A 17,804-nucleotide genomic window follows, 5' to 3' on the forward strand; every position below is an offset into this window, starting at 1 on the left:
TATCTTACGAATAGTTTCATCATATATGACTGAACAGTACATTTTTCTGAACGTTGACTCATCCGGGATGGATCGTTTAGTATATTTCTCGATGATTTCCCTGAAGCACTGATTATTCAGTTTGAAGAGGGGTATGTCAGCAGAGATGAGAGCACGGGAGAGATCGGTGATGAACTCGGACGTTACACTGGAAGTTGCTGGTTGTGTCAGAAACAACTGTCTCTTCTTGAAATCTCGTTGTTTGTTAGCCTGGTGTTTACTGGTTGAAACGTGCTGTTGCACAAAGAACCTTTGAGTAGATGTCACTGTACAGTGACACAAATTACAAAATAATATCTTACTGCCGGTTGATAAACCATCTTCTTTAAATTCTGATATGTAGATTTTCAATTTTAAACTGGTTGACTGAGCTACTTTAGGCATATTGTAACAATGTTAATGTCATCAATGAATATCAATACACAACTGCACACACTGAACATACAAGAACACTATGATCCGTCCCTCTGCTAATTCAAACTGTGAATGACTGGTAGTGAACTAGATAGAGTTATGAAGCAATCAAAGGGAATGCCTGAATTACGAACTAATCCGGAAACCACTAGCACATCGTCAATGAATGAGATTTCTCTAGTTACGAAATCATGGCACAAACACAGTCGATGTTATATAATGCAGCTTATCAATGCTGTAAGTGTGATTCAGATAGTCATGGTACTGACCGGCTGATCTCCACCACTTCCGGGCTCAACCCCTCTCTTTCATTGCACCGCTTATCAATTTATTTTATGAGTCCAGACGTGGACAGGCGTGATAATGACCTGAACACCAGTTAAAATATTAATTTTTCGAATATAGATTTTTAATTTATTTCTCTATTATTGAGAGGACTGCTAATTTAATATAATTTAATACTTTTAGCCGAAATATGGACTATATTGATTTTAATGACGAAGAATATGGAACATATGTACTAAACTCCAAAATACGGAAAAATATGGAAAATGAATACTCCATTTTTCAACTCCACATGTCATGATTCGTAAAGATAATGCAAAATATAATTAATTTTAGCTTCCTAAAGAGATATGTATTTACATATAAATCCATTCCCTGCTCATTAAGAATACTTGCATAGATTTTAAAGAGAATTGTAATATGAGAAATAAGATAGCAACAACAATAATAATATTGAGGGAACATGAGGAGTAAAGCACCTGAAGGGGAAGTGCAACGTGTCATTGATCTGGCCAGGGTGGGAGGGTGCTGACGTAATGGAGAGGAGTGGGCGCTGGCAGCCAGTTTTGATACAAGCCAATGAAAGAGTGACTGTTATTTTGAAAACCTTTTATTATAGGCCTATGCTAGATTGAAGACAAAGCAGGGCTTCGTAAACAGAAGTTCCAAATTTCAAATTCCTTGGTGTTTAACAGAAATAAACATAAATATTTTCAAATATTGAGTGTGACTTGATAGAATCTGATGATTTTTAACCCATTCCAGTGTGGGCCAGAATATCTCTAAGAAACATTCTGGAATGCACATTTATAAGAATTTTTAAAAATATATCTCTGTACCTGTAGGAGATACTTGCATGATACCCTTGTGCTTGTTTGAAGATCTAGTTTTGTAAAATATTGTTTCTTTCATGTCAGCTAGCACCTGAGTTTTTAAAGTTGTTCACATGGCGTCTACTGTAACGTACCCGTAGGAGTGCTCTGTCTATATCTCGCAGAAGCCGCATAACTGGTAGCATATTTGTCCTGCAAGTGTGTCCTAAGTGATCATGTACAAGTGTGATTTGAGTTTGGACATAAATAAGAACAGGTATGTCCATCCAGAAAGTGAATAAGCAGATTAATGCCTTTGAAGCAACAATGAAGGACTTTGAGGCACACCTTCAATTGTTATCCATTTTTGCCAACTCCAGGGAAGAGAGGGCCAGAATTCGTGTTTGTTGAAGTCTTTATTAACCAATAGAAACTCCTTATAGTTATTGTATACAAGCCACCCAAAATAACCAATATGACTGAGTTCAGATTTAGCTTACTTGACCTACTGCTTAGTTATGAGCATATTATTGCCATAATTGACTTGGCCACTAACCTACTTACTAAAACGTACAAAACTAAACAATTTATTGACAGGTTTTCTTCCTGTGATATGACCATCCTCCGTTTAGAGCCTACTAATCACACAGAAAACTACGAAACACACACGCTCATTGACCACATTGTGACAAAAACCAAAACAATGTTATAACTCTCATCCAGATTGCAGTCCCAGCCATCTCCACTCATGACCTTATCTATCTATCCTTCTCACTCCGAATGCCAAAATATAAACCTAAGTATGTTATTTCCAGAAACGCAAAAGGTATTGATATGGATGAGTTAAGACATGACGCTTACAATCTACCCTGGAATGACATACTCCTATTGGACGATATAGACACGAAAGTAGACAAGTTTAACTTCCTTGTAATCACTCTGTGCGATAAACACGCCCCTAAGTGACAGATAAAAGTTATGATATAGATGTTGATTCCCATAGAGAACCTGAAATATTTGTCCCAAATGAGTAAATTTATAATACCAGTATGAATGGTCCATTATTGGACATCATAAATTTTCCAGCTGACTCCTTCCTGTGCTTGCCAGTGTTTCGCCCCCGTGTGCTAAGTTGGGCTCATCAGTTGGTACTTAGCACACCCACCAAGACACATGGCTAGTGCATACCGTGCAGGCCACTGCGTAGCCTACTTGGAGCCACTGGCAGCGCAGACTTTGTCTCATTACCAAAAATTGATGCCTGCTCGGCCAACTTAGCACACAGGGGGGTGAAACGCTGGCAACCAGGAATGAGTTAGGTGGAAAATTTATAATGTCCAATAACGGACTATTTATATTGGCATTAAGATAAAAATTACTCGCCCATCTTGTCCTTGGCTAAATAATGAAATTAAATACAAAATGGCCCACCGTGATGCACTTTACCAGCACTTTAAACGAACTTGTGACCAAAGTGACTTCGAAAATTATCGGGTCATTACAAATAGAATTAAACAGCTCATTAGAAACCGGTAATTTATTTACTTGTGAAACTTGACTGCAAACATGAATTCTAGCAATGCTTGGAACATGCTTCATTCCTTAGGCATAGGGAAACCTCAGCAACAACTTCATGTGCCAGACATACCACTCGATAAGTTAAATGAGTTTTATACTGAAGAAAGAACACCACCTAATGTACTAAATTCCCCAAACTCAGTACCTAACTCTGTTATGAACCCTTTACCTGACCAACAACATTTTACATTCCACTCCGTTACTGCTAATAAAGTTAAAAAAGTATTATATTCTATCAAATCAAAAGCCAGAGGAGTGGATGATATCTGTATAACTTTCTTACACAACATTATTAGTGCTGCTTTATCAGTTATTGCCCACTTTTTAAACTACTGCCTTAAAAACGGAACCTTTCCTTCACTGTGGAAACCAGCCAATGTTATGTCTTTGCCTAAGAAACCTGACCCCTCCCAACCATCCGACTGCAGAATAATTTCTATTTTACCTGCGATTTCCAAAGCACTCGAGCGTCTGGTTCATGAGCAGGTGTTGGAATACTTAAACAACCATTCTTTCTTAGACCCATTGCAATCTGGCTTCAAGAAGGGACACAGCACAGCAGCTGCCCGGCTCAAAGTGACTGAGGACATGCGACACGCAGTGGACCAATGACTGGTGTCAATACTTACTCTCCTCAATTTCAGTAGCGCATTTGACGCTATAAACATCCACGCTTATTAATTAAGATGCAATCTTACTACTTCGAACAACAAACTTTTTTTTTGTACCTCAAGAATCGTGCACAGTGAATTATAACCCTTGATCAAACCTCTCACAGGCTAACCAGGAAGGAAGGAAAAAAATCGCAGGGTAGTGTTTCAGGCCCTTTGCTCTTTATTTTGTACATAAACGACATTTCATATAATTTAAAGAATTGTAGCTACCATCTTTATGTGGACAACTTACAAATATACTGTCACTGTAAGACCTCTAATTTGCCGCAAGCTATAACAGGCATCAGTGCTGACCTTCAGTGACTTAATGCTTACTCCTTGAAAAATTCCCTCCTTCTTAACCCTTCCAAGACACAAGCAATCATTATTGGCTCTCAAAAATTGTTGACCACGCTATGATACAAAACTAATCCTCCAGTTATACTGAATGGTAGAGTTATTCCATTCAGCCAAACCATGAGAAATGTTGGAGTGACAATGAACGAAACTTTAAATTGGTCTGAATATATTAAGAATGTGTGTAAAAAAATATATATATATATATATTCAATACATTCATTTAAAAGAAACAGCGATATTTTACCTTGTAATGTGAGAGTCAAATTCATACAAACACTAGTGCTTCCCGTCCTCGACTACTGTGATGTCATTCTGGTAGACGCAACAAAAGAGCAGACTTCGAAATATCGGCGAGTGCTTAATTGTTGCCCTAGATTTACATACAGTCTGAGTTATGATACACGTCACCCCATACTATCGCACTATTTCATGGCTGAAACCTGACAAATGACGAACGTATAACATACTGATAGAGATATACAGACTGCTCTCTGAAGACAGACCACTACACATTTCATCCCAGCTTAAGTGTTTGTCCTCCTTTGACAGCAGTAATACCCACTCTGGTTCCTCCCTTTCTATTCCTGTTCACCGATCCTCTATGTACAACAATTCCTTTGTTGTGACGGGTTCTAGACTTTGGAATTCGCAGCCTGTCAGTGTCAGAAATACCACCTCGTTACTTAAATTTAAGACTGCTTGCCGAGACTACCTGCTGAATGCAGCTGACTAACTTGTATGACTGGAAGATCGAATAAATGTGAGTTAGAAAAGTGTAATATATTTTTGTGTAGCTTATTATTTACTATATAATATTATGTACTTAAACTCTGCTCCCAATGATGTACCACTACAGTGGTTAAGTGTGAGAGAGGGCCAAGAGCTCTGACTTCACCACCTACAAAGGCATAATAAATAAATAAATAAATAAATAAATAAATAAATAAATAAATAAATAAATAAATATTATACCATGTATTGCGAACAAAAGAAAGTCTGATGGATTACTAAGTAAGTACAGTTTTCTGAAATACTGTTACATTTACCGTATTTTGATTATGTAAAATTTGCATTGCAATTACAGAATAACATCAGTAATGAAAATGATATTAAAATAATAATTGTTCAATGATAACAATAACAAAAATGGGAGCACTTATGAAATTTTATTTATATGGATAAATTTTGTTAAGAGTTGCACTCAAATGTAAAATTATTGTTCCAATTACCACAAAAGACTTCTGTTCAAGAGGAAATTCATTCCAAAGATAATTTGCCTTTGTATGGTAAATTTCAAACAATCTGGGCAATAATATATTCTTTCCTGGTCCTTTTGTGCATAAAATTATAAATACATACTTTCAATACAATCTTTACTCTTGATTATCTTTGCTAACATCACTCTCCAAGCCACTATCCTCACATAAAATACTGAAAATATCACTTTCATCAAACACTTGTATGCTGTAGAAAGCCATGTCTTAGAGCGCATTGAGTGACAACATCAACTAATGCATACTCATTACAATTAATCATATGCATATTGGTCCATATGGACTATATAACTTAAGAAAAATGTCATTTAAACCACCTAATCAATACACAACACCATAATCTGAAAAGATTATTTACAAAATAATAGTGGACAAATTTCGGCTCTTGGAGCTATCATCAGCACATAAACTCTACAAACACTTAAATAAGATTATAAGAACATACAATTGAGAGAAAGTTGTAAATAGTAAACATACTAAAGATTAAAAAAATATAGGAGTTCCTTGATATTTTGTTTTTGTTTATCTTAAATATCATTACTGCTTCCTTACAGACTCCTAATTAACAAACTACCAGACCACTTTAAAGAGAGTTAACAAAACTGTTCCTGTAACCATCTAATGTACAGAGTATCCAGTATGCAGAAGATCTATTAGAGCACCAAAGTCTCCAGTCTTAAATTCTTTGTAAGCTTAGTCAGTGGACTTCACCATAACCCCCTTCTTATTCTTGCAGCTGAACATGAGGGTATGCTGCTGGCAAATGAGAAAAGAAGACCACAGCTAGAAAGTGACCGTTAGCAAATTTCTTTCCAGCACTTACCGCTAGATTTAAAAATCAGTTATGCAGTCGTTTTCAAAATAGAAACATTTTGCGTACAGTTTATGATTTGTACCTTACACTTACAGAAAAATGAGATAATTTAGTTCATTTCCAGATAAGTGTGGCTGGTGTAGGTGTTCTCCTGCAATCATTGCCTCAGGTTCTTTATTCTCCCTGTGAGTGGTGGCATTAGAATGACATCCACGGTATCCTCTGCCTGTCGTTAGAAGTGATTGAAAGGGGACCAGGGGCTCGAGCTTGGGAACATGGTTTCACGACCATGTTCCCCTAACTGAGTCTGGTATTGCTTCTTCTTACTTGTGTTGGGCTCCTTGCTTTCATTTTTCCTGTCTGACCTTCCTTGGTCAACACTTGCTCTTAATTGACCCTTCCCTTCCCGTTCTTTCAGCAGTACCTTCATTCTTCAAATATTTGGGCCTCTTCCTTTTTTTCTCTGATTGATTTTGATAGAGGAAGGTTGCCCAATTGTACTTTTTCTTGAAACAATAATCACCACTGTCAGCTTCTCGACCTTGCTTAAGAATATGTCTACATATCTCCACCATGGACATTGGCAGTAACACTTCACTCATGCATCAGTAAGGGACCAGGTTTCTCATCTTGCTTTGTGCAAATGAACATGTGGCCCATCACTGGGCTAAATACAGAGCACATCACATGTTATTTGAAGCGAGATTATTGTGGTGCCAAAATAGAAGGCAAAATTAAGCCCGTGTCATTTTTCAGCACTAGCAATGATTGGGAATTACAAGCTGGGGTTGGACAAAAATTTATTAACAGCAAAATGTACCTGGGTCTGAGGGATACAGTGGGGAGAGGAGTAGACATCAAAATTGAAAAGAAGAAATATTACAAGTTTTCTATGCGCTCTGAGCAATTTTCTTTAGAGACATAAAGGATGATGATCTACCAACTTAAGTGTGGTACTAATAGTATTATACAATAAAACCTTCACCAATTACAATTATGTGGAAGTAGAGCGTGATTATACAAATAAAAAGAAATTTAGTACTGTAATGGACATTAGATAGAACTGCACAGACACATTGACTGTGTGAGACTGCCAGGCTGCAGACGCGCAAGGCAAGTGGATGAATCGCACCTCAGTGTCCATGACCTTGGTAAAAATATACCCCTGCTACCCTTCATGGCAGCACATGCTACACACTGCTGTGCAGGTCTCCACTACTTGTTCTGGCGCTGTACCACTCAGCCACAATGAATGACATTTTGTGCGTATTTATGCTAAGTATTTTTATTAATAATTAAAGAGATTATTAGCTGAAAAACAACAGGTTTTGTACATATTTAAAAATAACTCCTAATTTCGCGCTATTTTCAAATATAACTGTTCCAAGCAGTTTGGGGCACGCAGCTGTGAACTTGCATTTCGGGAGATAGTGGGTTCTAACTCCACTGTTGGCAACCCTGAGTATGGTTTTCCATGGTTTGCTATGTTCATACCAGACTATTGCTGGGGTTCTACCTTAATTAAGGCCATGGCCGCTTCCTTCCCACTCCTAGCTCTTTCCTGTCCCATAGTCACCATAAGACCTGTCTGTGTCGGTGTGATGTAAAACAAATTGTACAAAAAAATAACTGTTAGTTTCATTTGTCTTCCAGAACCTTTTAAAATGTTTCAGGTCATTAAAGTAGAATAAAAAATTAATTTTTCATCCACGAAGTCGGTGGGGGGGGGGGCAACTGCCTCCCCCTCCCATGTCCACCTAATTGCTCCATCTGTATTTTAGGTAATAATGCTAACTATAGGACAGATAATAATCTCACTGCAGGGATTTTATACTTCTACTTAGGAATGGAATCACATATTAAACTAAGGATATCGCAGTCCAGAAATAAGGCTAACACTCTTATTATGACCATTTCTTTCCAGCAATGTTCACCTTATAGGAATTGTGAGGAATAACACACTCGTGTGGAATGTGATTTGCTAGCATCTGTACAAGTCCCATCTGAGATCAATTATTTGTTTTCAAAATCGGAGTCATTATTCACATTGACTAACAGTTCTTCAACTGCTGCCGGGCTAAGTAGCTCAGATGCTTGAGGCGTTTGCCTTTTGATCCCAACTGGCAGTTTGATCTTGGCTCATTCCAGTGGTATTTGAAGATCCTTAAATACATCGGTCTCATGTCAGAAGATTTATTGGCATGTAAAAGAATTCCTGCAGGACTACATTCCGGCACCTCAGCATCTCCGAAAACCATAAAAGTAGTTAATGGGACGAAAAACTCATTCATTCATTCATTTATTCATTTATTGGTATTGGCTACTAATGGACCACGTAAAGCATCTACTTGATATAAGATTGCCCAATGCGCCACACTTCTTTCATCGTCTTACTGTGTGCTTTCTTCAGATCAAGTTGTTCCAGTCTTTCATTTCTTGACCTCCCGGCCCACTTTCCACTTATGTACATTTTGTCTGAATATCCATCTGTCATGTATGTCCGAGTCTCTGATGCCAGCACCCTTCAAGTCTTCTCTAACTTTGGTGATCCACTTCATGTTCTTTATGCTTTTGGTGTATTCCAAGATCTGTTTAGTCATTTTGGTTGTCCAGCATTCTCTTGATGTGACCATAGAATTTCAGTCGACGTTTCATCATGTCATGTACTATATTGGATATCTGCTCCGTCTCCTGTCTACTTTGCAACCGGTATCCTTATGTCTTTTTGGGTCCTAGAATTTTTCTGACAATTCTTCTCTCTAGTTTCTTGATGTTTTCTAGTTCACCTTTTCGATTCAAGACCAATGTTTCAGATGCGTATTGGGTTTCAGATTTGATGACCGTGTTATACTGACTCACTTTGGTGTTACGTGATAGACATGATTTATTGTAGATGTTCCCAGTCTTCCAGAATGCTCTGGTCATCTTTTGTCTTCTCTGCTCATAAGCTGATTTCTCCATCCCATTGGCCTGTATCATCTCTCTGAGGTACTTGAATGTGTGAATGCTCTTGATATACCCGTATTTTGTTGTTATTTCCTCCAGTGCATCTTTCAGGTTCAACAGATATTGTATTTTCTCGGAGGAAATTTGTAGTCCCACTTTCCCATCCATCTCTTTGAGAATTTCTATTTGTTTTGTTGCTGTTGCTCTGGTATTTGCAAGTATTGCTAAATCATCAGCAAATGCTAGACAACTGATATCTATTTCCAATGTTCTTTCTTCCTAACCTAATGGGTTTGTGAAGTCCCAGTGCCTTCAGTTCCTTTTTCCATTCGCTGATCACTTTGTCCAGTATTATGTTGAAAAGAATAAGTGATAAACCATCACCTTCCCTTACTCCCATTCTAATTTTAAATGAATATGATAGTTCTCCCGTGAATTTGATTTTGGATTTAGTGCCCATTAGTGTCTGTTTGCTGAGGTTTGTCATCTCCTCGTCAAGGCCTCTCTCCTCTTGTTCTTGTATAAGTGATTGTCTGTCTACAGAATCATAAGCCTTCTTGAAGTCTACGAAAGTACAAACAATGACTTTGCTTCTCATTGCATGATATCTCAGAATTGTTTTCAGATTGAGTATCTGTTCAGCACAAGATCTTCCAGGTCTGAAGCCTGCTTGGTATTCTCCTATCATGTGTTCCAGTTGCGACTGTACTCTATCTAGCAGGCACTGTGATAGAATCTTGTATGCAGATGATAATAGTGATACTCTTCTGTACTTATCTACATTCGTTCTATCTCCTTATGAAGAGGGTGTATGACTGTACTCTTCCAGTCTTCAGGCAGTGTTTCTGTTTCCCAAATATCTTGTATTATCTTCGTGATTTTACTGATTGTTTTTGGTCTGAATTCCTTTAGTAGTTCGGCTATGATTCCATCTTCTCCTGCAGCTCTACCGTTCTTCATTTTCATTATTTGTGCCTTAATCTCTATTCATTTGGTGCTTCTGCTTTCCCATGTCTGTTGATCTGTTGTATCCTTGGGTATCTCTCTGTGGGTTCAGGACAATTCTGGAGTTCTTCGAAATGTTTTGCTAGTGTTTTGCAGTTTTCTTTGTTGTTCAGTGCCAGTTCTCCATTCCCTTTTCTGAAGCAGAGGTTTTGTGGTTGATATCCTGTGATCCTGCATTTAAACATCTTGTAGAACTCTCTCTTATTGTGGTTACAAAAGTTCTCTTCTGCCCATCTCAATTGATCCTTTAGATATTCTCTTTTTACCTTTCTGATGTCTCTTGTCATTTGCTTTCTTGTTTCAAAGTATATTGATAATTTGGTTTCCATTTAGTCACTGTTCCAATTGTTGTATGCTGCTTTTCTATTCTCAACTGCTTCTTCACATATGTCATTCCACCACGGGGTCTCTTTGTTTTGGTTAGAGGAATTTTCCCTTTAGCTTTCTTAATGATCTTCTCTTTGAAATCTCCCCAGGTCATTGCTGTCTCCTCTTCTCATTCCTCTTTCATTCCTGATGATTGTAGTTTTGTCATGTCAAACTATGTTATCCATGGAGTCTTCTTCCTTATTCTCTTCGGCGTCAGTTTGATTTTGATTCTTGTGAGGTAGTGATCTGAGTCAATGTTTGCCCTCTTTTTAACGGGAATGCGCTTAATTTCTCTGTGTTTTTTGTGTGTTATTGCTACATGATCAATCTGGTATTCTCCTAAGGACGTTACTGGTGAACACCTTAGTTTTCCTGATATCATTCTTGAAATACGTTGACATTATCTTCATATTGTGCTCATAACACAACTCCACCAGTCTCTGACCATTCTTGTTTGTGAACTTATGTCTGGTGTAATGTCCTATTGTTGCTCTGAATCTTCTTTCTCTGCCTGATTGTGCGTTGACATCGCCCAGTAGAATTTTAACAATCTCCTTTAGGGATTGTTTTCTCAAGTTGGTCCCACTACAGTTCAACTCCTTTGTCTCTCGTGTTTTCTTCGTTTACTGGTGCGTGTACGTTGACTATTGTATAGTACTAGTTAGCACATTTGAGCCTCATCATCATCAGTCTGTTGTTTATTGGTTTGACTTCTGTTGCTGAGTTGAGTATACTCTTGTTGACTGAGAAGGCCATTCCCAGGAGCGGTGTTCTTTACATACTTTCTTTTCTATTTTGCTCTTGAATAATCTGTAGTTGCCAAAGTCTATAGTATTGTCATCTGTCATGTGCATCTCTTGGATTCCTAATATCTGAACCTTCTGTTCATCTAGCATCTTTTCCAACTCTAGTAATTTCCCTGCTCTAATTAGTGTGTTGATATTCATTGTCCCTATGTACGTCTTTGTCTTGGTGTGAAGTTTGCCAGAGGTCTCTGATTCCTTCTCTTCTCATGGTTGGCTGGACACCGCAGAATCTGATAGTCTGGTTGCGATGCTACCTTGAGCACCAGTTGATTGGTTATCACCTGGGGTATTTAAGTTATTCTTCTCACGATCCATGTCTACATTTGTTGACACTTGTGGGTCCAGCTATTGCTGGGTGGTTAGAACTGAGTGCTTTGTTTGCAGCCGCATCAACTAAGTGAACAGTTGTTGACCCACTGCCACTCACTCAGAGTACAGACGCAGAAAGATTTGCTTCATTCACTTCTTCCATTCTCTCCGCCGTTCAGCTACTACTTCCATTATGCCATCTCGTTTCAAATGCTCCTTCTCCATTGGTTCCACTTGCCTGCAACAGTAAACTTCCCACTTGAAAATGTTCATCTCAGGAAATACAATGAGAATATTTTTTTCTTTAATTGAAGACACCCCAGAATAATGATATAAATAGCTTTTTTTTTTTAAAGTAAGCTTTCAGTGGAAGTAGCTTGTATAATCATGCCTTTATGCTGTGGTGTCATGTTATGTCTTACATTGGAACTTCAAGCTAGTTTACAGCCAACAGACCGTGTCCTCCGTGGTGTGAGGATGAAACACTAGTCAAGATGATGGACAGTGCTTGTGTTGATTTATCATCAGATGAAATACATCATCATTTAAATAAAGCCCATATACGAAACCATATCTATATTTTGAAATATATTCTTGACTTTATTTGTTATTGTTGTCATTTTTAATATGACACTAATATTGTTTGTTATCATTTTTGTTCCAAGGGCATGTACAGGATTTGTCGTCTGTTACATACAAATATAAGACATACTTGCAGGTTATTTCCCATTGTTTCACTTCCACGTCATACATTTTTGTAAAACCTTAAGTATTAACAATAAAATATTGTTTTTGATAGTTGAACTCATTTGTACACTTGCGTATGAAATAGTTTCAAGTAGTGTATGCAATGAAATAAACCATAAAATAATTTTCCTCTCTTCTGAAAAATTATTTATTTGTTGGTTACATCCTTTTTCTGGGGATGTCTTCAATAGTTGAAATGCATGTTCCCTGCCACATTATGTCCTTTTAAAACACTTCTCTTTTTCAACCAAGTGAACTGATTTTGTTGTGTGGTTCACATTGCTGTGAACATGAGCTCGGGAGATGTTGGGTTTGAACCCCACCATAAGTTACCCTGTGGATAATTTTCCATGGTTTCCCGTTTTTCACACCAGGCATATACCAGTGTTGCTACCTTCCGAGATCGTGCCCTTCATCTTTGTCGTCAAAACCTATCTGAGTAAGGGCTCTTGCATACAAAGCGACTTTTGTCATACGATGTCCATATTACTCATGTCTCACAAACCAATGGAACAGTTCTTAGGGATATATCTAATTAACTTTGAGTGCCTCTTTGAGTGGCTTGGTTATTTCAGGGACAAGGGACGTAATAAAATTTGCGAAAAACTCCCACAGACTATGTTACTTGATGCTCCACTTGCAGCTTTCACATTGGCTTTGTTAATTCTTACAAACTGTTGCCAACTGCACAACTCAGGAACCATGGTTTTGGATGGAGTAGCCATTGGTTTCTTTACTACTTTCACATGGGACGGCATTTGATGAGTGGTACTACAGTCAGAGAGCAGTCCGACCAAGCAACACGACTGTTACAGTCATACAACTTGGTGAGTGGGTCAAGTTATGCGATTCACACTACGTCACTTGAACCGTAAGCTGCGTGTTCTCTGAACCTCTCCTAACCTACTCAGTAGTTATTGCGCATTTTTGCATCATAAAGAGGTATTCTTTGAGAGTTCATTCATTCTTATTGTTGTATTGTTGTTGCGACACTGGTGAAAATGAGTAGTGCTGATTTTAACAAGGAATTATTAATAGAATTGATTGAAGAAATGTCAATATTATGAGGCAAAAGGGTTGATATATACAAAAACAGGTTTGCTATGCCTGCAGTGTCATTGTTGTCAAGCAGCTTACCCTTGATCATCCTTGGACATACTTCATAGAAAATAGATTAACTTGACTTAATAGAAACAGTGACCTTCTCACCAGTGAGCCTTATGGTTACCAATTGTTTGCCTCATTGAAAAACCACTAAAGAAATGTTTTAAAGAGGAAATTTTGTGCTTGTGTATAACTAAAATATGTTCTTTTATTATTTTTACAGCATGCTGGAGATGAATTCAATAGTAGAGAAGAAAATGTAGATGGAAACTTTGTTGATTTTGGGGATTGTCAGTAAGTAGTACACAGATTTTGTATTCTAATCTTCATGTTCAAGTCCAATAAATTGATTATTATTAAACTAGGAATCTTTATATGCATACCTCCATGTATATTTTAAAGAAATTTCAGGTACAAGTTTTTAAGCACGATTGGTAGTCATTGTAATATCTTGACTTCACTTCACTTACCTTGATAGCCTCCATTCAGTTTGTATAGAAATATTTTATTTTAGACATATTGTATATCAAATAACTCATATCAATGTATCAATCTTAATTTGCTCAAATTGTTGTGCACAATATATTTCATTATAAATATATTCATCATAACAATAATCATATTTGTTTTATGTCCCCTTAACAATGTCCATAGCTTTTGGTGATGTCAAAGTGCTGACATTTACCTGCAGGAGTTCGAATACATGCTAGGAACTATACCAACATGAGACTGGTATATTTGAGCTCCTTCAGAGACAACAGACTGAACCAGGACTCAGCCCATCTGAGCTATTTGACAAGGGCCACGAATAGCAAGAAAGAAAAATTCCAATTCCACTGGGATTTGAAGAAAGCCTGAGATGACCAAGCAAAATTTGATGGAAAAGTTGAAACTGAGAAGCCTGCCCCTAGTGGAAGCATTACCAGACTCAGCTAGGAGCCTCGTGGTTGCCAGACCACTCTCTCCAACTTCAGTTCGTCAGGGAATTTCACCTTAGTCGCCTCTTGCAACAAGTAAGGAAATCTGTGGATGCATTTTATTAACCCTCCCTCAGGATTGCAAGCTGTCCACTTCATGGCCGTATCGATGAGTTTAATCAACAAATTAATCTAAAAAGCCACCTAATCGATACTTTATTTCTTTTGCCTTTGGCAAACTTAAAAATACATTAACAAACACAGTACATGTTTCGACCACTTAGTGGTCATCTTCAGCTGTATATAAAAAATCTTAGATGATAACATTTAAAAGCAAGCACATTGGATCTTATAACTATATCCCATGGGAATCCAAAAACTATTGTTCTAGATGCTTTAAATGAATTGGAAGATGGGGGGGGGGGTGTTGGGGGAAAGGAGATTTATGTGAATGATACTTAAATTACAGTATCGTTTACAATTCTGTTTTAAAAAAAAACTTAAATGAAGAAAAACATATTTAAAATATTTAAAAGCGTCTATGGTAAAATTCTTTTTGATAAAATTAGGTGGCGTGATTAAAAGTTCGTGTTTGTAACAAGCGTCAGGCATTTGTGAGAAAATAATAACTTAATTAAAATTCGCGTCTATGGTGCTGTTAAACACTTTGTTTTTAATAAACACACTTAAAATATTCTAAAGTGTCTATGGTAAGGCACTTATTCAAAACCATTTGAGCTTGAATGAAAGTTTGTCAGATGCACCAGTCTTCAGGTATTTATTGTTTATATTTGATAACTTCCTTGAGTGATATTCTTGTGGTTAAAAGGCCGTGTTGACTGTTTAACTTCCGAGAATTGCTCTTCGGAATGTGATAAAATATTTTATGTTAGTCGTTTAACTTGTTAAAACCCTGTGGTGGCTTCTGTTATACAAAATGGCGATCTGATTCGGGCAGCTTGCCTTGCGATCTTATCTGGCAAATGTTTAATCCGCGTTGCCTCCAAGGCAACGCGGATTAAACATTTGCCAGATAAGATCGCAAGGCAAGCTGCCCGAATCAGATCGCCATTTTGTATAACAGAAGCCACCACAGGGTTTTAACAAGTTAAACGACTAACATAAAATATTTTATCACATTCCGAAGAGCAATTCTCGGAAGTTAAACAGTCAACACGGCCTTTTAACCACAAGAATATCACTCAAGGAAGTTATCAAATATAAACAATAAATACCTGAAGACTGGTGCATTTGACATAAACTTTCATTCAAGCTCAAATGTTTTTGAATAAGTGCCTTACCATAGACACTTTAGAATATTTTAAGTGTGTTTATTAAAAACAAAGTGTTTAACAGCACCATAGACGCGAATTTTAATTAAGTTATTATTTTCTCACAAATGCCTGACGCTTGTTACAAACACGAACTTTTAATCACGCCACCTAATTTTATCAAAAAGAATTTTACCATAGACGCTTCTAAATATTTTAAATATGTTTTTCATCATTTAAGATTTTTTTTAAACACAATTGTAAACGATACTGTAATTTAAGTATCATTCACATAAATCTCCTTTCCCCCAACACCCCCCCCCCCTCCCATCTTCCAATTCATTTAAAGCATCTAGAACAATAGTTTTTGGATTCCCATGGGATATAGTTATAAGATCCAATGTGCTTGCTTTTAAATGTTATCATCTAAGATTTTTTATATACAGCTGAAGATGACCACTAAGTGGTCGAAACATGTACTGTGTTTGTTAATGTATTTTTAAGTTTGCCAAAGGCAAAAGAAATAAAGTATCGATTAGGTGGCTTTTTAGATTAATTTGTTGCCTCCCTCAGGATGCATACACCTTGTATGAGAATCTCATGGCCATGAAATTTAAATTGCTAGTCGCTATAATTATATCATCATTAAAGGAGGCAAATGATGCAATATTGCACCAGTGGAATGGCTTCCTGGCATTGGACACTTGTTGCAGCCTCGAGTACTGTTGTGCCAAGCTAGCCCACATTGTACAGCCACTTGCTGCTAGATATATCTACGGGAGTTTGTTCCCGATTTCTGGTTGGAAGTGTTATTTTTTATATGAAAAGTATTTTCTTTTTTGTTCTGGCACTGGGCCTGAACTGGCATAGGAATGTGCATCACTTTATGTGATGCCATTTTCCAGTGCTGATATTTCCAAATCTGTCAATTAATTATTTATTTAGCATATGATGCTTACAAGACAATAAGGATTACATTAAATTATATTGTTACATATATACAATTTACAACATTAGGACCACTTTTCAAATATGGATAGAAAGGTCCACAATCCATCTAATTCCTTCTCAAAATGCTGAGTGGACTTCATCCAAGGGATATGCACGGAGAGGGCACTCCTGCACAATGTGCTTGATGGTTTGCAATTCAAAACCGCAGTCACATTGGGGAGAATTTATGCAACCCCATTGATATAGGGCTGCACCAGTTCGACCAGTACCACATCTAATCCTGTTTAACTTTGACCAGATTGTCCGAGGTAGAGTAAAGCCAGCAAGCCTTGCAGTGGCATCACTGATTGAAAGTAGGCTATGAGGTGTCGAGTTTAACCATGCATCTCTCCAGCCATTTCAGAGGTTAAACCTGGCTGACATAAGATCTACAGCCATCCTGCAAGCTGGCTTTCTTGACTTCAATCTCAGTTTAGAAAGACGTTTGACATCATTATGAATTGGAAGAGCATCATTTTCCATGATCCTATATTACAGGCAAACAAAAGCTTGGTGTCTCCCAAGATGGGGTGGAGCGATGTTACATAGTAAAGGCAACCACTGTGAGGGAGTACAACGCAGGATACCAGAGATGATACGCATTGCTTGGTGAAGTTGAATATCCACTAGTTGGCAGTGAGAGCTATTTAACCAAATGCCTGCACAATATTCAGCTGAGGTATATACAACAGCCAAACCAGTAGTCCTGAGTGTACTGGCATCGGCACCCCATGATGTTCCAGTTAACCTACTAAGTATATTGTTACGACTTTTCAATTTTGCAGTCATTTTACCTATATGATTTTGGTAGGTCATTGTCCTGTCCAGTGTCACACCTAAGTACTTAGGACAGTTATTGTGCTTTAGGTATTGATTCCTAAACTTCACTCTAGAATGATAGTTTGCTTGTAGGTGGCTAAGGTTAAATGAAATGGTGTATGGCTTTTAGTGCCAGGAGTGTCTGACAACATGTTTGGCTCGCCAGATGCAGGTCTTTTGATTTGATGTCCGTAGGCGACTTGCACGTCATGATGAGGATGAAATGATGATGAAGACGACACATACACCCAGACCCCGAGCCAGCGGAATTAACCAGTTGTGGTTAAAATTC

At 37.6% G+C, this 17,804-nt stretch overlaps 1 protein-coding gene across 2 annotated transcripts in view; it reads left to right on the plus strand.

The window, feature by feature from the left end:
• LOC136882382 (zinc finger protein 501) overlaps nucleotides 1-17,804 on the plus strand; it is a 182,654-nt gene that overhangs the window by 24,522 nt on the left and 140,328 nt on the right. For both annotated transcript variants that reach the window (XM_067155018.2, XM_067155012.2), the window contains exon 4: nucleotides 13,739-13,809. In XM_067155018.2, coding sequence (XP_067011119.2) covers nucleotides 13,739-13,809 — 71 coding nt within the window. The remainder of the gene's footprint in view (nucleotides 1-13,738; nucleotides 13,810-17,804) is intronic.

The sequence above is a fragment of the Anabrus simplex genome, chromosome 1 (genome assembly GCF_040414725.1).
Source record: "Anabrus simplex isolate iqAnaSimp1 chromosome 1, ASM4041472v1, whole genome shotgun sequence".
In the NCBI taxonomy this organism is placed as follows: Eukaryota; Metazoa; Arthropoda; class Insecta; order Orthoptera; family Tettigoniidae; genus Anabrus; species Anabrus simplex.